The sequence below is a fragment of the Oncorhynchus mykiss genome, chromosome 1 (genome assembly GCF_013265735.2).
Source record: "Oncorhynchus mykiss isolate Arlee chromosome 1, USDA_OmykA_1.1, whole genome shotgun sequence".
Taxonomy (NCBI): domain Eukaryota; kingdom Metazoa; phylum Chordata; class Actinopteri; order Salmoniformes; family Salmonidae; genus Oncorhynchus; species Oncorhynchus mykiss.
The window spans coordinates 51,263,672-51,290,142 of NC_048565.1; the positions used below are offsets into that span (position 1 = coordinate 51,263,672).

Sequence of the window (26,471 nt, forward strand, 5' to 3'; positions counted from 1 at the left end):
GCATATGCAACATTTCTGGGATCTTTTATTTCAGCTCGTGAAACATGGGACCAACACTTTACATGTTACGTTCAGATTTTTCTTTTGTTTATTTGTGAATCCTGAAAGACCTACTTGCTGTACTCAGTGACTGGACAGAGTCACAATGACTCAGTCAGTACATTTTGACCGAATCTGTGAATTATAGCAGTCCGTGCTACTGTACAAATGCAGTTTGTGAAGGATATGATAATTCACTATTTGACAATGCAATGTGGACGAGGCTATAATTAGCAGGTACTTTTCATCCAGTCTTGTCCTCACAAATACGTCTGTTTTCATACACCTGAAGGGAAGATAAAGCACAGAGGATTTCAGACATTGTTATTGCTCGAGGTCAATAATTACTACCGAAGGACCATCTGAATATTATAGTAGTGGCTACCTGTGCTTCTGTTTGGTTACTAACATCATGCAGTCGTACCAGCATGAACCCTTACTGTAACACTCATGTACATTCCTGATTGATATATTGCCATGGAAACGTCCTCTGTACACTGTACAAGCCCGGTTGCTAAGGAGTGGGCCTTGGCAAGATTTTTTTCTCTCTCTCTTTTTGTACAATTTTTTTCTCTCTCTCATTCTCTCTCTGCACTAAGAACGGAGCTTACGTGGGATTTTGTCATTACCAGATAGAGTTGTTCTCTTCATGTCTATGGACATGGTTATGGGCTCTATAAATTCACATACCGGGATTGGTCAAACTTTCTGGGGATGTTGACGAAAGGCTTTCTAACCTGAGGACTAGAGGTGGAGAGGTGAGGTATCCTGACTTAGGACGGGGACTTGAAGGTGGAGGTGTGAGCGTTTCTGGGAAGCACTCCATTTCAGGAGAGGACAGAAGGGGGCAAATGGAAGAAACTGCCAAATCCAGGAAGAAGGTTCATTTTGGAGGTACAGCACTGTGTGAGTGTTGGGGGGGGGGGGGGGGATTGAAGCGAGGACCATATCTAGCTGGTAGTCTGGTTGTAAACATTATTCAAAATGTTTTCTGGAATCCTAACGGAAAGTGTTTTACCTGGAAGGGAGAAAGGCATATGTAGGTGGTATTTCTGTTAGTTATTTTCAGTGTTTTTAGTTGGAAGTGTGTGTGTGTGTGAGTTTATTGCGTGGACAACGGATTGGGTAAATTCTATTCTCAAGTTGAGTATAGTGCTGCTTATATAAAGGAGGCGGAAGAATTCGTAATGGTAAATTATAAGGATTTTAATGCGCTGTACTGTATGTTCCTTTAATGTATGGCCTTACTGTATGTACATGTATGCATTCATCTTCCTCAGTTGAAGTAATTCAAAGGATGTAGACATCTGATTACACCCAACATATACAGTACAGTTCAGCACTGATGTTGAATCTATTCAGGGCCGAATCTATTCCACGGTGCTAGTTTTCTATTCCAAACACTTAGTATCCTTGGCCTGTGTCAGTGTCCATTTGAATCGCAGGAGTCAGGTTGGAGCCTCTGTGGATTTACCAAGCTAGCCACTGACTGTGCTATGCTAGGCTAGCTACAGTGCCCCTATGGTGATGTGATTTAGTGTCAGCAGCTGTCAGAACAGTGCACGCTCTTGTCAAGTAGTCTTTTTTAATTCTGCTCTCCGTGTGTTAAGGAGAGGAGGCAAGTGAGGGAGAGAGAGAGAGAGGTGTGTTTGCACTCTCGAGAACAGCAGCAGCATTGAGAGGGAGACAGAATGAGAGATGGTGGGTACAGAACATACACTATATATTCAAAAGTATGTGGACCTTCAAATTAGTGAATTTGGCTATTTCAGCCACACCCGTTGCTGACAGGTGTATATAACTGACCACACAGCCATTAAATCTCCATAGACAAACACTGGCATTAGAATGGCCTTGCTGAAGAGCTCAGTGACTTTCAATGTGGCACCGTCATAGGACGCCAGCTTTCCAACAAGTCAGTTCGTCAAATTCCTGCCCTGCTAGGGCTGTCCCGGTCAACTGTAAGTGCTGTTATTGTGAATTGGAAACAACATCTAGGAGCAACAACGGCTCAGCTGCGAAGTGGTAGGCCATACAAGCTCACAGAACAGGACCACTGAGTGCTGAAGCGCATAACATGTAAAAAGTGTCTGTCCTCGGTTGCAACACTCACTACCAAGTTCCAAACTGCCACTGGAAGCAACGTCAGCACAATAACTGTTCATTGGGAGCTTTATGAAATGGGTTTCCATGGCCAAGTAGCCGCACACAAGCCTAAGATCACCATGTGCAATGCCAAGCGTCAGCTGGAGTGGTGTATAGCTCCACAATGAAGAGGACCACAATGGAAATAAGTCCCGGACTTTATTTGATGTTATCCCAGCCTATCTAAGGTCTTCGAAAGCCAAGTCAACAAACAGATCACTGACCATCTCAAATCCCACCGTACCTTCTCCGCTGTGCAATCTGGTTTCTGAGCCGGTCACGGGTGCACCTCAGCCACGCGCAAGGTACTAAACTATATCATAACCGCCATCGATAAAAGACAGTACTGTGCAGCCGTCTTCATCGACCTGGCCAAGGCTTTTGACTCTGTCAATCACCATATTCTTATCGGCAGACTCAGTAGCCTCGATTTTTCTAACTGCTTTGCAGACAGAGTTCAGTGTGTCAAATCGGAGGGCATGTTGTCCGGTCCTCTGGCAGTCTCTATGGGGGTGCCATAGGGTTCAATTCTCGGGCTGACTCTTTTCTCTGTATATATCAATGATGTTGCTCTTGCTGCGGGTGATTCCTTGATCCACCTCTACGCAGACGACACCATTCTGTATACTTCTGGCCCTTCCTTGGACACTGTGCTATCTAACATCCAAACGAGCTTCGATGCCATACAACACTCCTTCCGTGGCCTCCAACTGCTCTTAAACGCTAGTAAAACCAAATGCATGCTTTTCAACCGTTCGCTGCCTGCACCCGCACGCCCGACTGGCATCACCACCCTGGATGGTTCCGACCTAGAATATGTGGACATCTATAAGTACCTAGGTGTCTGGCTAGACTGTAAACTCTCCTTCCAGACTCATATCAAACATCTCCAATCCAAAATCTAATCTAGAATCGGCTTTCTATTTCGCAACAAAGCCTCCTTCACTCACGCCGCCAAACTTCCCCTAGTAAAACTGACTATCCTACCGATCCTCGACTTCGGCGATGTCATCTACAAAATAGCTTCCAATATTCTACTCAGCAAACTGGATGCAGTTTATCACAGTGCCATTTGTTTTGTTACTAAATCACCTTATACCACCCACCACTGCGACCTGTATGCTCTAGTCGGCTGGCCCTCGCTACATATTCGTCACCAGACCCACTGGCTCCAGGTCATCTACAAGTCCATGCTAGGTAAAGCTCTGCCTTATCTCAGTTCACTGGTCACGATGGCAACACCCACCCGTAGCGCGCGCTCCAGCAGGTGTATCTCACTGATCATCCCTAAAGCCAACACCTCATTTGGCCGCCTTTCCTTCCAGTTCTCTGCTGCCTGTGACTGGAACGGATTGCAAAAATCGTTGAAGTTGGATAAACATCTGCTTAAACATCTGCTATCTGAGCAGCTAACCGATGGTTGCAGCTATACATAGTCCATCGGTAAATAGCCCACCCAATTTACCTACCTCATCCCCATACTGTTTTTATTTATTTACTTTTCTGCTATTTTGCACACCAGTATCTCTACCTGCACATGACCATGTGATCATTTATCACTCCAGTGTTAATCTGCTAAATTGTAATTATTCGCCTACCTCCTCATGCCTTTTGCACACAATGTATATAGACTCTTTTTTATATTTTTATTTTCTACTGTGTTATTGACTTGTTTATTGTTTACTCCATGTGTGACTCTGTGTTGTTGTCTGTTCACACTGCTATGCTTTATCTTGGCCAGGTCGCAGTTGTAAATGAGAACTTGTTCTCAACTAGCCTACCTGGTTAAATAAAGGTGAAATAAAATAAAATAATAACCTCAATGATTTTATTAATGTGCATGTATGGCTTTTAAGTTTTATGTGTGCTTGTTTTTTAAAATGGTCGAATTAATAAACTAAACTAAACTCCGCCATTGGACGCTGGAGCAGTGGATACGTGTTCTCTCGAGTGATGAATCACGCATCACGATCTGGCAGTCCAGCGGATGAATCTGGGTTTAGCGGATGCCAGGAGAACGATACCTGCCCGAATGCATAGTGCCAACTGTAAAGTTTGGTGGAGATGGAATAATGGCCCAGGGCTGTTTTTCATGGTTAAGGCTAGGCCCCTTAGTTCCAGGGAAGTGAAATCTTTAAGCTTCAGCATACAATGACACTCTAGACGATTCTGTGCTTCCAACTTTGTGGCAAAGGTTTGGGGAAGGCCCTTTCCTGTTTCAGCATGACAATGCCCTCGTGCACAAAGCGAGGTCCATGCAGAAATGGTTTATCGAGATCAGTGTGGAAGAACTTGACTGACCTTCACAGAGCCCTGACCTCAACCCCATCGAACACCTTTGGGATGAATTGGAACGCCGACTGCGAGCCAGGCCTAATCGTCCAACATCAGTGCCCAACCTCACTAATGTTCCTGTGTCCCAGCAGCGATGTTCCAACATCAAGTGGAAAACCTTCCTAGAAGAGTGGAGGCTGTTATAGCAGCAAAGAGGGGGGACCAACTCCATATTAATGCCCATGATTTTGGAATGAGATGGGCAGGTGTCCACATGCTTTTGGTCATGAAGTGTATATCACTGACAGGTTGTAGTGTACCATTTGGGGATGATTTGGGGATGAAAGAGAGACACGGGGGGCTGCTGTACAGCACAACACTGACACGGGCTTTGTTCTCAATGGCACTCTATTCCATATATAGTGCAGTACTTTTAACCAGAGCACTATGTAGTGCACTATAAAGGGAATAGGTTGCTATTTGGGACATAGCCAGAGCAACAACACTGACAGGGTGTTTCATTAGTACTGTGGATGGCTGGGGGATTTAACCTGTGCTAAAAAGGTGCTTTACACGTCTATCTCATTGCCATGGTGTGCATAGCCTACAATCTGGGCGTATCTCAGAATATATTAGCTTGGCAGTTTTATATCTGAGCCTTAAAATTTGAACTTAAAATTGAAACTAAAGATGGTGATTTAAGCCGTGATGTACATTTCAGATGTCTATGAGATTTAAAATAGTGGACTTTCATGAAAAAGCAGATGGGATGACCTACAGTGGGATAGTGTACTTTCTAGAAGAGGCCTTGAATAGGGTAATGCCCACATCACATGTTATCTACATGGATGATACGTGCACATAATATAAGTCATATAACTCACCCTGCTATCAAAGAGGCTGTGCTTAGAAAATAAATCAGTGACTATGACAACGAGGAAGTAGGTTGGAGGGGAAAGTGTTGAGTCCCACGCAGCCCAGCTTCTGACAACTGATATCATCACATATCAACATAGAGAACCTACAGAACAATGCCAAAATAACACTCACTGTGGTCTTCAACAACATCTTCAACATCTCCACATCCTTTGAATTAATTATCCTAGTTTCTAAAGGCTTTTGGATGGCTATCGGACAGCTAAATGTTTTCTGTTTTAAAAGGGCCTTTTGGTTTTACATTGGCTTATTGTTGTTATTATATGTCTATATTTAGAGTTCATCTTTTGTCAAATACTGAATATTTGGTGGTGTTTATTGCAATTAGGAAAGGGTGTTCTTAGGAAAGGCTATACAGTATGTGCACTATACAACTTGGATTGTATCCAGTGTTAATTATTCTCTGTGCTATCCCTAACACACACACACACACTGTAATGGGTGCGTGCCGGTGGCAGGGAAGTCAGGAGAACGAACTTGGTATAAACAGAGTCATTTAATAAGTGCTCACAAAATATACAAAATTATAAAAGTAGGTACAAAACCCGTCGCACACGAGAACATAACTAGCACATACCATACAATCAAACAATCACAGTCAAGGACATGAGGGGAAACAGAGGGTTAAATACACAATATGTAATTGACGGGATTGGAACCAGGTGTGAAGGAAGACAAGACAAAACAATTGGAAAATGAAAAATGGATCAGCGATGGTTAGAAGGTCGGTGACATCGAACACTGCCCGAACAAGGAGAGGGACCGACTTCGGCGGAAGTCGTGATAGCACCCCCCCCCCCCCCCTCCCCCCTGACGCGCGGCTCCAGCAGCGAGTTGACACCGACCTCAGGGATGACCCGGAGGGCGAGGCGCAGGGCGATCCGGATGGAGGCGGTGGAACTCTTGCAGCATTGAAGGATCCAACACATCCTCCACCGGAACCCAGCATCTCTCCTCTGGACCATACCCCTCCCAGTCCACAAGGTACTGAAGGCCCCTCGCCCGACGTCTCGAATCCAGTATGGAAGGAACGGAGTACGCCGGGCGGAGGAACATCCATCACCTTAGTATTGCGGAGGAACCTCCAGCACCTTAGTCTCCAGGAGCGGGTCAGCCACCACCGGCATGAGGAGAGACACTTGGAACAAGGGTTTAATGCGGTAATTGCAGGGAAGCTGTAACCTGTAACAAACCTCATTCACTCTCCTCAGGACTAAATGGCCCCACAAACCGCGGACCCAGCTTCCGGCAGGGCAGGCGGAGGGGCAGGTTTCGGGTCGAGAGCCAGACCCGGTCCCCCCGGTGCGAACACCGTGGCCTCACTTCGGTGAAGGTCTGCGCCAACTTTCTGGCGCAGCACGGCGCGCTGATGTCTCCTCCGTGCGCCGGAACCAGTCGTCCACCGCAGGAGCCTCAGTCTGACTCTGATGCCAAGGAGCCAGAACCGGCTGATACCCCAATACACACTGGAAGGGAGAGAGATTAGTGGAGGGGTGGCGGAGCGAGTTCTGGGCCATCTCTGCCCAGGGCACGAACGCTGCCCACTCCCCTGGCCGGTCCTGGCAATAAGACCTCAGAAACCTACCCACATCCTGGTTAACTCTCTTCACCTGCCCGTTACTCTCAGGGTGAAAACCTGAGGTAAGGCTGACCGAGACCCCCAGACCATCCATGAATGCCCTCCAGACCCTCGACATGAACTGGGGACCCCGATCAGACACTATATCCTCAGGTACCCCGTAGTGCCGGAAGATGTCGTTAACCAGGGCCTCCGCAGTCTGTAGGGCCATAGGGAGACCGGGCAAAGGGAGGAGATGACAAGACTTAGAAAAACGATCCACAATGACCAGGATCGTGGTGTTACTCTGTGAAGGATCAAATCAAATCAAATTTTATTTGTCACATACACATGGTTAGCAGATGTTAATGCGAGTGTAGCGAAATGCTTGTGCTTCCAGTTCCGACAATGCAGTAATAACCAATGAGTAATCTAACCTAACAATTTCACAACAACTACCTTACACACACAAGTGTAAAGGGATGAAAGGGATGAAGAATATGTACATAAAGATATATGAAGGAGTGATGGTACAGAACGGCATAGGCAAGATGCAGTAGATGGTATCGAGTACTGTATAAACATATAAGATGAGTAATGTAGGGTATGTAAACATATAAAAGTGGCATTGTTTAAAGTGGCTAGTGATACATGTATTACATAAAGATGGCAAGATGCAGTAGATGGTATAGAGTACAGTATATACATATGAGATGAGTAATGTAGGGTATGTAAACATTACATTAAGTGGCATTGTTTAAAGTGGCTGGTGATACATTTTTTACATCAATTTTTCCAATATTAAAGTGTCTGGAGTTGAGTCAGTGTGTTGGCAGCAACCACTCAATATTAGTGGTGGCTGTTTAACAGTCTGATGGCCTTGAGATAGAAGCTATTTTTCAGTCTCTCGGGCCCGGCTTTGATGCACCTGTACTGACCTCGCCTTCTGGATGATAACGGGGTGAACAGGCAGTGGCTCGGGTGGTTGTTGTCCTTGATGATCTTTATGGCCTTCCTGTGACATCGGGTGGTGTAGGTGTCCTGGAGGGCAGGTAGTTTGCCCCTGGTGATGCGTTTTGCAGACCTCACTACCCTCTGGAGAGCCTTACGGTTGTGGGCGGAGCAGTTGCCATGCCAGGCAGTGATACAGCCCGACAGGATGCTCTCGATTGTGCATCTGTAAAAGTTTGTGAGTGCTTTTGGTGTCAAGCCAAATTTCTACAGCCTCCTGAGGTTGAAGAGGCGCTGCTGCACCTTCTTCACCACGCTGTCTATGTGGGTGGACCAATTCAGTTTGTCCGTGATGTGTACGCCGAGGAACTTAAAACTTACTACCCTCTCCACTACTGCCCCGTCAATGTGGATAGGGGGGTGCTCACTCTGCTGTTTCCTGAAGTCCACAATCATCTCCTTTGTTTTGTTGACGTTGAGTGTGAGGTTATTTTCCTGACACCACACTCCGAGGGCCCTGACCTCCTCCCTGTAAGCCGTCTCGTCGTTGTTGGTAATCAAGCCTACCACTGTAGTGTCGTCTGCAAACTTGATGACTTGAGTTGGAGGCGTGCATGGCCACGCAGTCGTGAGTGAACAGGGAGTACAGGAGAGGGCTCAGAACGCACCCTTGTGGGGCCCCAGTGTTGAGGATCAGCGGGGTGGAGATGTTGTTACCTACCCTCACCACCTGGGGGCGGCCCATCAGGAAGTCCTGTACCCAGTTGCACATTGTGAGGTCGAGACCTAGGGTCTCGGGCTTGATGACGAGTTTGGAGGGTACTATGGTGTTAGAGCTATGAGCTGTAGTCGATGAACAACATTCTCACATAGGTGTTCATCTTGTCCAGATGGGTTAGGGCAGTGTGCAGTGTGGTTGCGATTGCGTCGTCTATGGACCTATTGGGGGGGTAAGCAAATTGGAGTGGGTCTAGGGTGTCAGGTAGGGTGGAGGTGATATGGTCCTTGATATGGTCTCAAAGCACTTCATGATGAAGGAAGTCAGTGCTATGGGGCGGTAGTCGTTTAGCTCAGTTACCGTAGCTTTCTTGGGAACAGGAACAATGGTGGCCCTCTTGAAGCATGTGGGAACAGCAGACTGGGATAAGGATTGATTGAATATGTCCGTAAACACACCAGCCAGCTGGTCTGCGCATGCTCTGAGGACGCGGCTGGGGATGCCGTCTGGGTTTGCAGCCTTGCGAGGGTTAACACATTTAAATGTTTTACTCACGTCGGCTGCAATGAAGGAGAGTCCGCAGGTTTTGGTAGCGGGCCATGTCAGTGGCAATGTATTGTCCTCCAAGCGAGCAAAGAATGTGTTTAGTCTGTCTGGGAGCAAGACATCCTGGTCCGCGACGGGGCGGGTTTTATTTTGTAATCCGTGATTGACTGTAGACCCTGCCACATACCTCTTGTGTCTGAGCCGTTGAATTGCGACTCTACTTTGTCTCTATACTGACACTTAGCTTGATTGATTGCCTTGCGGAGGGAATAGCTGCACTGTTTGTTTTCGGTCATGTTTCCGGTCACCTTGCCCTGGATAAAAGCAGTGGTTCGCGCTTTCAGTTTCGCGTGAATGCTGCCATCAATCCATGGTTTCTGGTTTGGGAATGTTTTAATAGTTGCTGTGGGTACGACATTGCCAATGCACTTGCTAATAAACTCGCTCACGAATCAGCGTATTCATCAATGTTGTTGTTTGACGCAATGCGGAACATATCCTAATCCACGTGATCGAAGCAATCTTGAAGCGTGGAATCAGATTGGTCGGACCAGCGTTGAACAGACCTGAGCGCGGGAGCTTCCTGTTTTAGTCTCTGTCTATAGGCAGGGAGCAACAAAATGGAGTCGTGGTCAGCTTTTCCGAAAGCAGGGCGGGTGAGGGCCCTATATGCGTTGCGGAAGTTAGAATAACAATTATCCCGGGTTTTACCAGCCCTAGTAGCATAATCGATATGCTGATAGAATTTAGGGAGTCAGATTAGCCTTGTTAAAATCCCCAGCTACAATGAATGCAGACCCAGGATATGTGGTTTCCAGTTTACATAGAGTCAAATAAAGTCAGTTCAGGGCCATCGATGTGTCTGCTTGGGGGGGAATATATGCGGCTGTGATTATAATCAAAGACAATTCTCTTGGTAGATAATGAGGTCGACATTTGATTGTGAGGAATTCTAAGTCAGGTGAACAGAAGGACTTGAGTTCCTGTATGTTGTTATGATCACACCATGTCTCGTTAATCATAAGGCATACCCCCGCCCCTCTTCTTACCCGAAAGATGCTTGTTTCTGTTGGCGCGATGCGTGAAGAAACCAGCTGGCTGTACCGACTCCGATAGCGTGTCTCGAGTGAGCCATGTTTCCGTGAAGCAAAGAACGTTACAGTTTCTTATGTCTCTCTGGAATGCAACCATTGCTCGGAGTTCATCAACCTTGTTGTCAAGAGACTGGAAATTGGCGAGTAGTATGCTCGGGAGCGGTGCGTGATGTGGCCGTCTCCGGAGCCTGATCAGAAGACCACTCCGTCTGCCCCTTTTATGGCGTTGTTGTTTTGGTTCGCCGGCTGGGATCCAATCCCTTGTCCTGGGTGGTGGGCAAAACACAGGATCCGCTTTGGGAAAGTTGTATTCCTGGTCTTTATGATGATGAGTTGACGTTGCCCTTATATCCAGTAGTTCCTACCGACTGTATGTAATCAAACCTAAGATTACCTGGGGTACCAATGTAAGAAATAACACGTAAAAAACAAAATACTGCATAGTTTCCTAGGAACGCGAAGTGAGACGGCCATCTCTGTCGGCGCCCCTGAGGAAGATCGGTGGTGCGATCACGGCCGTTGTGGACCGGGTAAGGGTTGTAACTTACCTATGGGCAGGTGCCTAGGAGCCTTACACTGGGCGCACACCGAGCAGCAGGAAACATAAATCCTCACATCCTTAGCCAAAGTGGGCCACCAGTACTTCCCACTAAGACAGCACACCGTCCGACCGATCCCAGGATGACCAGAGGAGGGTGACGTGTGGGCCCAATAGATCTGCCGGTCGCGGACAGCAGACAGAATGTACAGATGCCCAGCTGGACACTGGAGGGGAGGGGACTCTGCATGTAACGCCTGCTCAATGTCCGCATTCAGCTCCCACACTACCGGCGCCACCAGGCAAGAGGCCTCCTTCTTCTTCAAAAAAAAGAAACTTGAGGAGGCGGGTGAAGGGGGCGACCGAATGTACCGCTGACGCAGGGATTCAGAGACATATGTTTCCATAGCCTCCATCTCCGCCTGTGAGAGGGAATACACGTGACTCCTGGGAAGTGCAGCGTCTCTATCGCACAATCGCCCCGTCGATGAGGTGGTAATTGAGTCACCTTCTTTTTAGAGAAGGCGAGGCCAAATCAGCATATTCAGGGAGAACACGCACGGTGGAGTCCTGGTCTGGACTCTCCACCGTAGTAGCACCGACGGAAACCCCTAAACACCTACCTGAGCACTCTCACGACCACCCCGTGAGAGCCCTCTGTGGCCAAGAAACAGTGGGGTTATGACAAGCTAACCAGGGTAGGCCCAGCACCACGGGAGAGTCAATAAGGAAGAGACTTCTCTCCGTATGACCCCCCTGCGTCACCATGCCCAAAGGCGCGGTGACCTCCCTAATCAACCCTGACCCTAATGGTCGACTATCTAAGGTGTGAAAGGGGAAGGGCACACCCACGGGAACGATGGGGATCCCTAAACTATAGGCTCTATCAATAAAATTCCCAGCCGCGCCTGAATCTACAAGCGCATTATGTTGGGAATGTGGGGAAAACTCAAGGAACGTGACAGATACAAACATATATGCAACAGGGGGCTCTGGGTGAGAATGGTGCCGGCTCACCTGGGGTGACGCCAGAGCGCCCTGCCTGCTGCCACGATTCCCAGAGGAACCAACCCGGCACCAACCGGCAGTGTGAACTCTGAGGCCACAGATGGTGCACGAGCGGGGATCCCCTCCGGTCTCCCTGCGCAGCGCCCCTCCCAGCTCCATGGTTATTGGAGAGGGAGTGCGGGAGGATGGAACCACCAGACACCGATCTGAACGTCCGCGAGTAGCCAGCAGGTTGTCCAGTCGGATGGACAGATCCACCAGCTGGTCAAACGTGAGGGTGGTGTCTCTGGAGGCCAGCTCCTGACGAATGGGACGACTGTTTGTGGACGACACAACAGTGGTAGGCTTGATTACCAACAACGACGAGACGCCCTACAGGGAGGAGGTGAGGGTCCATGGAGTGTGGTGTCAGGAAAATAACCTCACACTCAACGTCAACAAAACTAAGGAGATGATTGTGGACTTCAGGAAACAGCAGAGTGAACACCCCCCTATCCACATCGATGGGACAGTAGTGGAGAGGGTAGTAAGTTTTAAGTTCCTCGGCGTACACATCACAGACAAACTGAATTGGTCCACCCACACAGACAGCATCGTGAAGAAGGCGCAGCAGCGCCTCTTCAACCTCAGGAGGCTGAAGAAATTCTGCTTGTCACCAAATGCACTCACAAACTTCACCGTATCACCGCCTGGTACGGCAACTGCTCCGCCCACAACCGTAAGGCTCTCCAGAGAGAGAGTGAGGTCTGCACAACGCATCACCGGGGGCAAACTACCTGCCCTCCAGGACACCTACACAACCCGATGTCACAGGAAGGCCATAAAGATCATCAAGGACAACAACCACCCGAGCCACTGCCTGTTCACCCCGCTATCATCCAGAAGGCGAGTTCAGTACAGGTGCATCAAAGCTGGGACAGAGAGACTGAAAAACAGCTTCTATCTCAAGGCCATCAGACTGTTAAACAGCCACCACTAACATTGAGTGGCTGCTGCCAACACACTGACTCAACTCCAGCCACCTTAATAATGGGAATTGATGGGAATTTATGTAAAATATATCACTAGCCACTTTAAACAATGCTACTTAATATAATGTTTACATACCCTACATTATTAATCTCATATGTATACGTATATACTGTACTCTATATCATCTACTGCATCTTTACGTAATACATGTATCACTAGCCACTTTAAACTATGCCACTTTGTTTACATGCTCATCTCATATGTATATACTGTACCCGATACCATCTACTGCATCTTGCCTATGCCACTCTGTACCATCACTCATTCATATATCTTTATGTACATATTCTTTATCCCTTTACACTTGTGTGTATAAGGTAGTAGTTTTGGAATTGTTAGTTAGATTACTCGTTGGTTATTACTGCATTGTCGGAACTAGAAGCACAAGCATTTCGCTACACTCGCATTAACATCTGCTAACCATGTGTATGTGACAAATAAATTTGATTTGATTTGAATGTCCTCGCGCAGACTGCAACGGTAATAGTCGATCAGGGCCTGTTGTTCCATCCAGCGCCGGCAGCCAGGGTCCTAAACTCCAGGGCGAACTCCTGGGCGCTCCTCGTCTCCTGCCTCATATGGTAGAGGCGCTCACCCGCCGATCAACCCTCGTGCGGGTGGTCGAAGACTGCCCGGAAGTGGCGGTTGAACTCCTCAAACTGGTCCAACGTCGCATCTCCCTCTCTCCACACGGCGTTGGCCCACTCCAGGGCTTTCCCGGTGAGGCACGAGACGAGGGCGGACACCCTCTCACGGCCCGATGGAGCCGGGTGGACGGTGGCCAGATAGAGGTCTAATTTCAATAAGAACCCCTGGCAGTTTGCAGACCTCCCGTCGTACTCCTGGGGCAAGGAGAGACAGATCCCACTGGGTTCAGGTGGGAAAGGGGCGCTCAGGAGAGTCCCCGGTTGTGCTGGTGAAGGTGCTGGAAGAACTCCCTGTCTCTCCCAGCGGTCCATTGTCTGGACAACACGATCCATGGCGGCGCCAAGATGGTGAAGCATAACTGCATGCTCCTGGACGCGCTCCTCCACCTCAATGGCTGGGGTACCTTCTCCTGCTGACTCCATAGTTCGGGTCGGTGATTCTGTAATGGGTGCGTGCTTGTTATAAACGGAAGTCGTTTAATAAGTGCTCACAAAACTCCAAAGACCAAAATATACAAAATAATAAAAGTGGGTACAAAACCCGTCGCACACCAGAACATAACATACATAACATACAATCAAACAATCACCGACAAGTACATGAGGAGAAACAGAGGGTTAAATACACAACATGTAATTGATGGGATTGGAACCAGGTGTGAAGGAAGACAAGACAAAACCAATGGAAAATGAAAAATGGATCAGCGATGGCTAGAAGGTTGGTGACGTAGACCGCGAAACACCGCCCGAACAAGGAGAGGGACAGACTTCGGCGGAAATCGTGACACACGCACACACACACACACACACACACACACACACACACACACACCTTACTTTTGTCCCCTTCTTTAATTTGCGTCAATCCACTACAGCATTTGCAGCCACTTCTTTCTAAAGCCATTACACACTTCCCTACACTGATTGTTAGGCAATATTGATCCATGCCTGGGTTCCAACATTATACCAATAACGTGCTGCTTAAGGTTACTCACAGTGGCTTGGGCTGACTGCTTGATCAGCTTGAGTACATTGAGGGTCCGGCTTATATTGCATAATTCAATTTGCTGGGAGACAGCACCTGGGAATAAAGTGCCATATGGTGCAGTGCTTGTTTCTGTGAAAGAGCCTCTATGAATCTCACTACGGCGTCTTCTATTTCTGCATGGAGTCCCAAAATGCACCCTATTACCTGAATAGTGCACTACTTTTGACCAAATCCCTATGAGGTTCGGGTGAAAAGTAGTGCACTGTGTAGTGAATAGGGCACCATTTGGGACGCGGGATCTGTTTGTTCTGAGTGGTTTGTGACACTGGCTGACTGGCTCTGTTGTGCGGTTTTGGTAGTAGCCGCCATTGAAGTAAAGCTATTTCTAGCAGTACATGTACGGGGGTACATGTTCTGCTTATTTTCAGGGGTTAAGAGGGACTTCTTCAAACAATTATAAATGACGTAATGGTCATAATGTTTGTCGGTTTTCTGCCTCAGTACTCGTACCTATTTGATTTCATAAAATGGGTTGAACACAACCGCCACATAGAATAAACATGGATAATGACCTATTGATTTGGAAGGGTTCAATGTGATAAGATATCTCTTGTATCTCTCCATAAGCTTCATTTTGAAAATGAAAAGCTGTTATATTCTGCCTCTTACTTCGAAACAGTACCGTACTCCAGTAATCCATGTTAATTTAGAGCATGAGGAGGGCAGGAAATGATGTAATGCTGCATCCGTTGAATTGGTTACCCCTTTACACGTCACTAACTTAATGGCTTGCGTCCCAAATGGCACCCTATTATGGGCCGTGGTTAAAAGTAGTGCACTATATACTGTAGGTGACAGGGTGCCTTTTGGAAAACAGTCATGGTCACCCCTTTAATTAATTGTTCACCCCTTTTACTGATTGTTTTGTTGTCTGTACTGCAGATGCCAGGGCAGACAGAGCTGAGAGGAGGAAGCTCTTCAGGCACTACACTGTGGGATCCTACGACAGCTTTGATGCGTCAAGGTAAGGATTGGTTTCAGGATTGGTCTTGGTTTACTTACTGTTTTTCCGAATGCCTATTCAAGGGGATGTTCAGAGGAAATTGGTGGAACCATGATACTCTACAGGGTGTGATATCTTCTTCTAAACTGCTATAGCATATGATAAGTTTTGCAGACATTTATAGCTTCTGTGACGAAGATGCTGCTGACACATAACCCCTAATGTTTGGTGTCTGACTTCAGACTACAGATCTGAAGTAGCATCACCGGCCTTATTCAATTGTAAAGAATGGAGGAAGCAACTATGCACATAGTAAGCTATTCATCTGGGGGGGTCTTCGTCAGCCAATCCTCCCTGATGATGAGGCGAGGGGTGAATGTGAATTGTGAACTCAAGCGTATAAGGCACTTGGCTTATTTCATGTATTTTATTTTTCGTTTGGGAATAGCACGTATGGGACATTGCATGTTACCCTTTTACCTGGCTTTCATGTGCATATTTCGGTTATTTCATTCATTCGTATCAACCGCATTCATTTTGTATGTCAGATCATCTACAGTAGTACTGCACTCTAATCTGTGGCGCCACTGATTACAGCACAAGAAAGGGCTCTGAGAGGACTCTTTGGATCCTTCTCTCTGGTAAAAAAAAAGCTTCTAAAAGGGTTCTTTGTGGGCGACAGGGTTCTACCTAGAACCGTACAGCGTTCTTCTACAGGTGCAAGTCCTAAGGACCTTTTTATTTCCAAGAGTGTACTGTGCCAAAGCCTTTTATGGCAAAGCAAACTTGTGCAAGTGGAGAACATTGAGGAGGAATTTGGCTGGGTGGGAGTGTGTGTGCGCGTGTATGTGTTTGTCTCCAAAGGAGAGGAGATAGGCTGGGTAGGAGTGTGCATGTGTGTGTGTGTGAAACCTCTCGCTGTCAGATGGATGGTGATGTAAGAAATGCTTGAGCTCGGGGCCTCGCTTGTTCGCACTTGGGCATTCGATGCCGGGACTGTTATGCAAACAGTAACAAAGTAAGAAAAGTATACCTAGGAAAGAAAGCACTCCATTCACAATGTCCTCAGCTTCTTCCCGGGGAACGGTCCACATGAGAAAGCATGGGGTAACTACATGTTTTAACTAACGAACATCCCAAGGAGACTGTATTGCAGCCCATGCACTAGCCTACATACCGGATGGATTTAATGGAGAGACCAAGAGAAGAGACAGAGAGATATCCTCCTCCATCCAACAGTACTAACATACAGTGCCTTCTGAAAGTATTCAGACCCCTTCCCTTTTCCCCCACATTTTGTTACGTTGCAGCCTACTTGTAAAATGAAGAAGAAATGAAGAATATCCTCATGAATCTACACACAACTCATAATGGCAAAGCGAGACAAGTTTTTTTTTAGAAATGTTTGCAAATGTATAAGAAAAAAATAAGAAAAACGCAGAAGTATTCAGAACCTTTTGGAATGAGACTCAATATTGAGCTCTGGTGCATCCTGTTTCCATTGATCATATTTGAGATGTTTCTTCAACTTGATTGGAGTCCACTTGTGGTAAATTCAATTGATTGGACATGATTTGGAAAGGCACACAGTCTATATATGGTCCCACAGTTGACAGTGCATGTCAGAGCAAAAACCAAGCCATGAGGTTGAAGGAATTGTCTGTAGAGCTTCGAAACAGGATTGTGTCGAGGAACAGATCTGAGGAAGGGTACCACAAAATGTCTGCAGCATTGAAGGTCCCCAAGAACACAGTGGCCTCCATCATTCTTAAATGGAAGAAGTTTGGAACCATTAAGGCTCTTCCTAGAGCTGGCTGCCCGGCCAAACTGATCAGTCGGGGGAGAAGGGCATTGGTTAGGGAGGTGACCAAGAACCTGATGGTCACGCTGACAGAGCTCCAGAGTTCCTCTGTGGGGATGGGAGAACCTTCTTGAAGGACAACGTTCTCTGCAGCACTCCACAAATCAGGCCTTTATGGTAGAGTGGCCAGACGGAAGTCACTCCTCAGTAAAAGGCACACGACAGAGTTGGAGTTGGCCAAAAGGCACCTAAAGGACTCAAAGATGATGAGAAACAAGATTCTCTGGTCTGGAGGAAACCTGGCAACATCCCTACGGTGAAGCATGGTGGTGGCAGCATCATGCTGTGGGGATGTTTTTCAGCGGCAGGGACTGGGAGACTAGTCAGGATCGAGGCAAAGATGAACGGAGCAAAGTACAGAGAGATCCTTGATGAAAACCTGCTGCAGAGCGCTCAGGATCTCAGACTTAGGCGAAGGTTCACCTTACAATAGGACAACGACCCTAAGCACACAGCCAAGACAACGTAGGAGTGGCTTCGGGACAAGTCTCTGAATGTCCGTGAGTGGCCCAGCCAGAGCCCGGATTTGAACCCAATCGAACATCTCTGGAGTGACCTGAAAATAGCTGTGCAGTGACACGCCCCATCCAACCTGACAGAGCTTGAAAGGATCTGCAGAGAAGAATGGGAGAAACTCCCCAAATACAGGTGTGCCAAGCTTGTAGCGTCATACCCAAGAAGACTCAAGGCTGTAATCGCTGCCAAAGGTGCTTCAACAAAGTACTGAGTAATGGTCTGAATACTTATGTAATTGTGATATTTCCGTTTTTTAGTTTGAATACATTTGCAAAAATTTCTAAAAACCTTTGTTTGCTTTGTCATTATGGGATATTGTGTGTAGATTGATGAAGGAAAAAAACTATTGAATCAATTTTAGAATAAGGCTGTAACGTAACAAACTGTGGAAAAACTAGAGGTCTGAATACTCTCCGAATGCACCGTACCCACCAACCAGTACAGCCAGTGTAAAGAGCAAAGTAGGTTGTCATGGACACACAGACAGTCCCTGTTACCGGTGCTGTGATGGCTGTTTGCATGCTGCTCTGCTCATCTGCTCTGGCATGGGGGGTGACAGAGGTGAGGGACTTCAGCATGGTCCCAGATCTGTTGCTGCTGTCTTGCCAACTCAGCATAGCAGATCTGGGCCTTGCCAACTCAGCCCGAAACAAACTGATCTGGGACCAGGCTATAGGGACAGAGCCTCTCTGTAAACTTGGCCAGGCTTCTGGTTTGCTCAACAGACAACATATTTGGGGATTGGTCCTCTTGACCAGTTGCATTGTTGCACTGCACTGCTCCAATAAATGAATGTAATCTCTTCAAACGTCTGTTGATGTTCAAGCTACAGTGTAATCTCTTAATACATGTAGCAGAAAGGAGACTACTACTGATTAGCTTGGTAAATACTGTCTGCATTGAGATTTGTCTCCTTTCGGCTTCACGTACATATTTCACGGTAGCCTTTTGGGATAGCTATAGGCTGCCTTCTGGGTTCATACTAGGATATTGGAATATAGATGATTAGACTCTGTTTCCTGAAGGTCTGTAATCCCTGTATTACATGTGGAACACCCTTACAAAACGATTGCAGTCAGAGTGCAGTACAACCGCAGTGTGTTGCAAATACTGCATCCAAAATAAATAAAAAATAGTTTACTGCAGTAATTTTGCAGTGTAACTGCAGTTAGAGTGCAGTATAACTTCAGTTCAACTGCAGTCCACTGCAGTTATTCTGCAGAATCTACCATAACCTTGTTGCACAAAGACAGCGTTTCCCAAACTCAGTCCTCAGGACCCCAAGCACATTTTGGTTTTGCCCTAGCACTACACAGCTGATTCAAATGATCAAAGCTTGATGATGATTAGTTGATCATTTGAATCAGCTGTGTAGTGATAGGGCAAAAACCAAACCTGCACCCCTTGGGGTCCAGAGGACCGAGTTTAGGAAACCCTGCACTATGATGACCTGTAGCGTCACTTTGGTCCTGGAATACTATGACCATCCCCCATTCTGATCACCAGCTCAAAGTAGAATTGGTTACCATGGCAACCGAGCATCCCACCACAATCACGCTGCTACCTCTGCTGCTCTCCCTTCAAGTTCATCCTTGGAACCCAACCAAAGCATTGAACACAATACTAATTCTGGAATGATGTCTACTTCTGTAGCCTGGTTTATGACAATCAGGCTGACCTACTGTTTTTATTCAAGCATAGGCCTACCAGATTGGAAGAATGACAGTAAGATTGTCCATGCATCTGAAATTGTTAACTACTTCTACTCCAGGGGTTCTTGAGAATGAAATTCAGCAAATTCTTCTTGAGAAAATAATAAGTGAGCGCTTTTCATGTATTTTTTATTTTTTTTAAACCTTTTCACCAAATTGTGTATTCTTTCTTTTGGCACAATATTGGTATAATTATTTGTTTAGTTAAAGGCTATTTACTCCAATAAATCACATTACTGCATGTTGGTCTGCATGCAATTTTGCAAACATATGTAGGCTAATATAGCCTAACTCTTCTCAGCTTTCACCCATGATACAGATGTTCATCCAGATGTTGCTGTATACACAGAATAATACGAAATCTCTGAGACCAGGTTGCATACACTAAAGGATACTGCCGACTGAGGAATGACATACATTTGATAGGCAGGCTATGGGTGGTCGCTTCCACTAAATTGAAATAAATTACTCCAAATCGCCTGTCTTCATTCATCCATTAATTCATTCGTTCGTTCATTCATCCACTCAGCTTTGCACCCTATAGGCTACCCCTCACCGCTCCCTCCCTCCATCCTTCCCAGAGCCGCTGGCTTTTCAGAAGCATTTTTTTTTATTTTCTTCTAATGTTAACCGCTTTTGATTTTGCTCTCCTTTGGGTGGAAATGTTTTCTCTCCGCTGTCTCCGGCTCCACCCGTTTTTTGTTTTGTTTTGCCTCAACGTTTTCGGCAAAGGTGGACTTAATCTTTGGAGGAGCACTGTGACGGTGCGCTGTCGCTGTCACATCGACACAGGGAGCATCACTCATTACCATAATTGATTAATTCGGTGTGCAGCCGACGAGCTGTCATGATGAAGCACTCGGGGCGAGCAGCTGTGGCTATGATGCGGATGATAGGATGTAGTAACAACGGTCGCTTTGCGCGGAATTTTCTCCACAGCGACTGTGTTATTGACGAGAAGACGGTAGTTCTACAGAAGAAGGATAATGAGGGATTCGGGTTTGTGCTGCGAGGGGCGAAAGGTAGGAGACGGACCCTTAACTTAGTGTCTGTCTGTTGCTCCCTTGTTATGTTCATGTGTCGTCCCCGGTCCACGTTGCAATATTTGTTTCCGTTGCGTCAGTGATGAGAATCACACACATATTGCTTATTATGCACCCATGCTGTTTTGAACACCCACTTCCTTCCATAGAAATTCCAATACTTTTTTCCCCCTTCTGTTGACGACCGTGTGATAGTTTTTGTGTTGTAGCTCATTCTCAAGTCAGCTCTGCCCCATATCATGTTTTGTGTGACCACCATAATAAGTATAATATTGGTGCCTATAGGAGCCTATAATAACTGAATAACTACTGATATTCTGTTGACTTAAACAGGTTCCCCCATCACAAACATATGTGCCTGATCAAGTAGACAAGAGCCTCTGCATCTGCTCCATAGAGTAGAAATGAACATAAGCTACTGTATTGAATGAGCAGACTAACAACGGCCTTTGGAGTTTTTTTCATGGCTGATTTATTGCAAGTGTCACTTGTCACCACCGGTTTCTTGGAGGTGCTGTGACTTCAGTTCTGCTAGAGAAAGATGCTACACAGTATTCATGTGACATCTGTAGCAATCTGCAACATCTAAACTGAAGTCAACTTTGATGTGACTTTGCTGATATTTGTAAAAAAAAAAAAAAAAATCTACTTGCATAGGTTTAGGTGTGTAGTATATGGCATGCGATCCTGTCAGATCTGCAGTTTGTCAGATCTGCAGTTTGAGACACACGCACACACACGCACACACACACACACACACACACACACACAGCTCTCTACTGAACTGTACACAGTCAGTGCAGGGAATTTATTTGGACCAGGTCTGGAGGGGTGAATGATGCGTCTCCCCAGCTCCAAACCTCTGCTGCAGCCCCAGCCCTAGCCCACAGTCTCTGTCGCTGTCCCTGGCCAGACAGCATGATTATGCCACTAAGCTGTGATTACATTGCCATTGTTTTCTACATGCATGTTTTCCGTGTCTTACTGATAATTACATTGCATTGGGATGATCCCGTCTAAATACAAATGTTACTGCAATGTTGCTGTAATGATGTTCCTGCATGTATTACTGTATATCGTCAATGCACGCACAGCTTCCATGTCCATGTGTTTGTGCGTACACGCGTACGCAACACGGTTTGCAACGTCGTCATATTATTGGATCCAGTAAAACATGTTTTCCATTTCCCAGATGGTGTCTGTTTTGAATGTTGACATTCAAAGGTGTCTATTCCACGTTACACTTGTGTTGAATTGAATTGAATGACCTGTATTACATATGTGCAGTAATGATACTGTCCCAGTGACATTGCTTCCCTGCATTTCTCACCTTCTCTTCTCTCTCTGACTTTACCTGGGACGTTGCCTGGCCCTGCTCACCCACCCCTCCAGCGGACACGCCTATCGAGGAGTTTACTCCCACCCCTGCCTTCCCCGCCTTGCAGTACTTGGAGTCTGTGGACGAGGGCGGGGTTGCGTGGCGGGCGGGGCTTCGCAACGGAGACTTCCTCATCGAGGTAAGGAAACATAGTCTTTCTCAATTCATCTCTCCTCGATTGCTTGTGTCCTCTCTCCTTGCCTCCTCCATAAAATGCATTGGAAAAGAGGGTCTGATGGGCCTACTTCTCCAGTACGGTTGAGAGGGAGGCGAGGAGATGGGATGTGAGGATTCAAACGTTCCTTCCTGGACTTGGAAGATGCCTTTTCAGTGTGAAGAATTTGTGATGATTATGTGCCTTTTGAAACTGGATGGGAGGTCTGTCTGAAAGCATTTATGAATGTGGGCCCGACAAGCTCCATAAGCATGGGTCTCTTTTATGGGAATTTAGGGTAGTTTACTCCATTTAGCATTTAGAGTTTTGTTTGACCCAGAAAATAATGGCTTTCAGAACAGAACAGCCAATTCTGGCATAGTTTTCTCTGCCTCCAAGTGAAGTGAACCTCAAAAAGTGAGTTATAAAAGTCTGGATAAGCTCCAGAAAGATTCCTCCTGAACATACTTAATGAGAAATCTGTGTTCTGTTAATGCTGAAATAAGGAATACTACGCTACTGTGCTGAAAGATTGTTTTTTGGCTGCACCTCGTCTCATGTTGGTTGAAGCGCTGTCTGCTCCCCTCCTGAACTACTGTAACGTCCTCCCATGCAGTACACTGTCCAGTTCTGTCTGTCAGTCTTTTTGGGTTGTAAGGCGATTTGAGTTCATCCCCAAGCATAGCCTGAAATCCAAACCGATACGTTCCGCTTCACTGTCGTTTCCCCAAACGTAACAGGATGAACAGTTAAATTCCAGGCTAACTCAGACAGTCACTATGGATTAGATTTCCACTTGAACACAGCACATACTGTAGTATTGCGTAGCACTCAGCTCCTCTTGCTGTGGATTTATCTTCCCTTTGTCAGGACAGTGCTTCACCTAAATTCTTTATTTCTTTACTTCATTGTCTTAACATTTGACCACAACAGGTTGTGGTGGAACAGACCCTCTGGTCTAGTAGTTGAGATGAATGAATTAATGAATGCTTGAACAGACTATGGAGAGGAGAGGTCCGTTCCAGTTCATCCTTTTTTCCATGGCTGTCACTTCAGTTCTATGTCAGCAAAACAAATGCATTTTGCGCTTGAGATAAATTCAGAACTCCAACTCAGCATGCTGTGTGAATGTTTTATAGGCACGTCCTAGATTTCATCCGTGTCGGTGTTCTTCAGTGTGTTACTTCAACAGAACTACAATGAGATTGTATTTCTAGGGTTACTTGAACAGGGACGGGTGGAAGTCATTTTGTACTACAAGGCAGAATAGAGGGGAGATAACGATTGGCCATCTGTCTTCCTAGAGCATACAGACGCCGTGTTCATGGACTCATTGGGCGCTGAACAGCCTGTGTTTTTAAAATCAGCTGTCAGAGCAGGACGGTGATGATGTTACAAAACAGGGGGGGGGGGGGGAGACATCAACTACACTGTAAAAATAGACAGAGTCAAAACACAGTGATTGTGTAACGAAACCCTGAAAAGTAGTGTACCTAAACTAAGATGTGGTGTTTGAACGTAAACCCAACGTGTACGTGTTCTGATACAGAGAAAGTATTTTTAAAAACAGAATAGAAGTACTCTGAATAACACCCAAAGGGGTTATTCATTACACACAAAAATATATATATATATATTTTTTTTTGCAGACTGTCTCTCATATTGTCAAGTGGTTTAGAAATGCAAATGGTTTATAGCCAGAATATTGATTGATGATAAGGACCGATAGAGAATAGGTTTTTTCCACCTTCATTCTTTTCAGTGATTTATTTATTTAGACAGATTAGAAACAAGAGGGAAACAGGTATGGAGTGAAAGTGGGACAGGTAGAAGTGGGACAGGAGGAAGTGGGAATTCAACCTCCAACTTCAAATGGAATGTCATTGTAATTTTACACACTCAACCAGACAGCCGCACTGTAAAAAAATATATTATGGGGTGAATTGAAATTGACAAAACAAAAAAACAGCAACATATAATTAATATAAATTAATGCAAGTCATTTCAATGTTTTGTTAATTTCATTTGACCCCAAAAATGTAAGAACAAATCCAACGTAATATGTTGCTCCAAATGTCAGTGTATTTTATGAGGACAACCAAAGACAGAGGACATGGAATGATTTAACTCATTGGAAGTCTGGTTCTAATCTCCTATCCTGCTCTGTTTTGAAAGTGTTGTGTGTGTTTAAAAAATGCTCAGACTTAATGAGTGTTTTACGCAACGTTGTTTGCATGTTTGACGAGAGAAGCATATACTTCTATATGAGTATTAAGCAGCTCGTTGTGCCCTGAGGCTCAATGGATCATGATGAACGGATATCAAAACCGTCAGGCAAAATGACGTTGAGGGATGAGACCACCCATTCCTACATTCCCAACTTTAAATGGTAGAGGTAATTACAGTATCCTGCCATTTGTTATGTAAAACCTCTAGTTACTGCTGTTGAATTGAGCCCTGAGCTCAACAATGCCTGCCAAAATGTGTTAAACTGGCAAGTGACCAGATACATAAATCAGTGTTAAACATCAAAATATTCCAGAAGAAGGGATCTAATTCTTCACTAGACAGGAGGTGAAACACCATAACAGTGTTTAGAAGCTATAGAAAGAGGAAACGACACCAAAAGAGGAGGGATCTAATTCTGCATGGTTTCAAAAACGTCTCAGGATGGTGTGTTTAGGGTACCACAGCAAAGTTAAGGTTTCATCTCCTTCGCATTGGTGGCAGCTCAGTTGCCACTAGTTTTGGTGTTACAAAACACTTCATTGTAACAGTTTTGAATAGAGTACAGTGGTGTATGTCTTGCAGCTAAACTAATATCATCCTACCACTTCCCATATTACTGTATAGTCAAGCTAGAGATAGCCCCAGGGAATTGTCCCTTTGCGTTCAAAGTTGTTGTCGTGCTATTACAGTCTATTAATCATGGGAAGCTTTAAGATTTGTCACACTTCTCCCGTCTTTTTGGTGATTATTCCTCAGAATAGGATTTGATCTTGATTTGATGTCATCCAACTAGCCAATAATGTACAGCATTGCCCATTAAATATTACATTCTTTAGCTCAACAGTAAATTCCTGTCAAATAGTATGATGACATTACAGCAAATCTGTGCCCTGGTTGGGGGACAATGGCAGTCTCGGGAGTTCACAGCTTACTCTTGTGTGTTTTGGTGCTCTGCTTGGTCATCCCCAACATCTCCAATGTCCTTGCAGGCTGCCAGTAAACCCCTGTTTAATGGTCCAGTCAATACTTGAGATGTGGATAGCTTTGGGAACGGGGATGGGGATGGAGGGTTTAAAGCCTGTCGGGTGTTGTGGGTGAATCTCCTGGGGATGTGGAGGTGAAGGTTTATCGCCTGTCTTCAGGGAGAGGGGGTTCTGCTCTACAGATGGGTGTGTCTGGGACCTCAGAGTGATCTGTCTCGTAGGCCCTTCACTCTATCAGTGATCTGTCTCTTATTCCCTTCACTCTATCAGTGATCTGTCTCTTAATCCCTTCACTCTATCAGTGATCTGTCTCTTATTCCCTTCACTCTATCAGTGATCTGTCTCTTATTCCCTTCACTCTATCAGTGATCTGTCTCTTATCCCCTTCACACTATCAGTGATCTGTCTCTTATTCCCTTCACTCTATCAGTGATCTGTCTCTTATTCCCTTCACTCTATCAGTGACCTGTCTCTTCTTCCCTTCACTCGATCAGTGATCTGTCTCTGAAGCCCACTCTATCAGTGATCTGTCTCTTATCCCCTTCACTCTATCAGTGATCTGTCTCTTATTCCCTTCACTCTATCAGTGATCTGTCTCTTATCTCCTTCACTCTATCAGTGATATGTTACTATTAGGAGTGTGAATGTTAATATGTTTAACACAATATTGAGATCCTTAATGTTAGGAAAATAAATATATAAAACCTTTGAGGAAGAGGAAAACTTTAGGCTACTTTGGTGAATTTGCGAGGCATGCAAGATAAGACTTTGCGATATAAAGATTACCAAATCAAATCAAATGTTATTTGTCACATGCACCAAATACAACTTCTGTAGACTTTACAGTGAAATGCTTGCTTATGAGCCCTTCCCAATAATGCTGAGTTTAAAAATAACAATACTAATTAAATAGTAACACAAGAGTAATAAAATAAAGCACACAAGAATGGAGCAGGGAGTACCAGGGAGTACCAGATCAATACAGGGAGTACCAGTATATACAGGGAGTACCAGATCAATACAGGGAGTACCAGTACCAGATCAATGTGCAGGGGTTCAAGGTATTTTAGGTAAATATGTACATGAAGGCAGGATAAAGTAACTAGACATCAGGAGTA

The 26,471-nt window shown here is 45.6% G+C and overlaps 1 protein-coding gene across 2 annotated transcripts in view; it reads left to right on the forward strand.

Moving 5' to 3' along the window:
• The window catches only part of shank2b (SH3 and multiple ankyrin repeat domains 2b), a 126,804-nt gene that overhangs the window by 48,842 nt on the left and 51,491 nt on the right, over positions 1-26,471 (forward strand). For both annotated transcript variants that reach the window (XM_036979571.1, XM_036979569.1), the window contains 3 exons: positions 15,417-15,498; positions 20,506-20,588; positions 22,002-22,126. In XM_036979571.1, the coding sequence (XP_036835466.1) occupies positions 15,417-15,498; positions 20,506-20,588; positions 22,002-22,126 (290 nt within the window). The remainder of the gene's footprint in view (positions 1-15,416; positions 15,499-20,505; positions 20,589-22,001; positions 22,127-26,471) is intronic.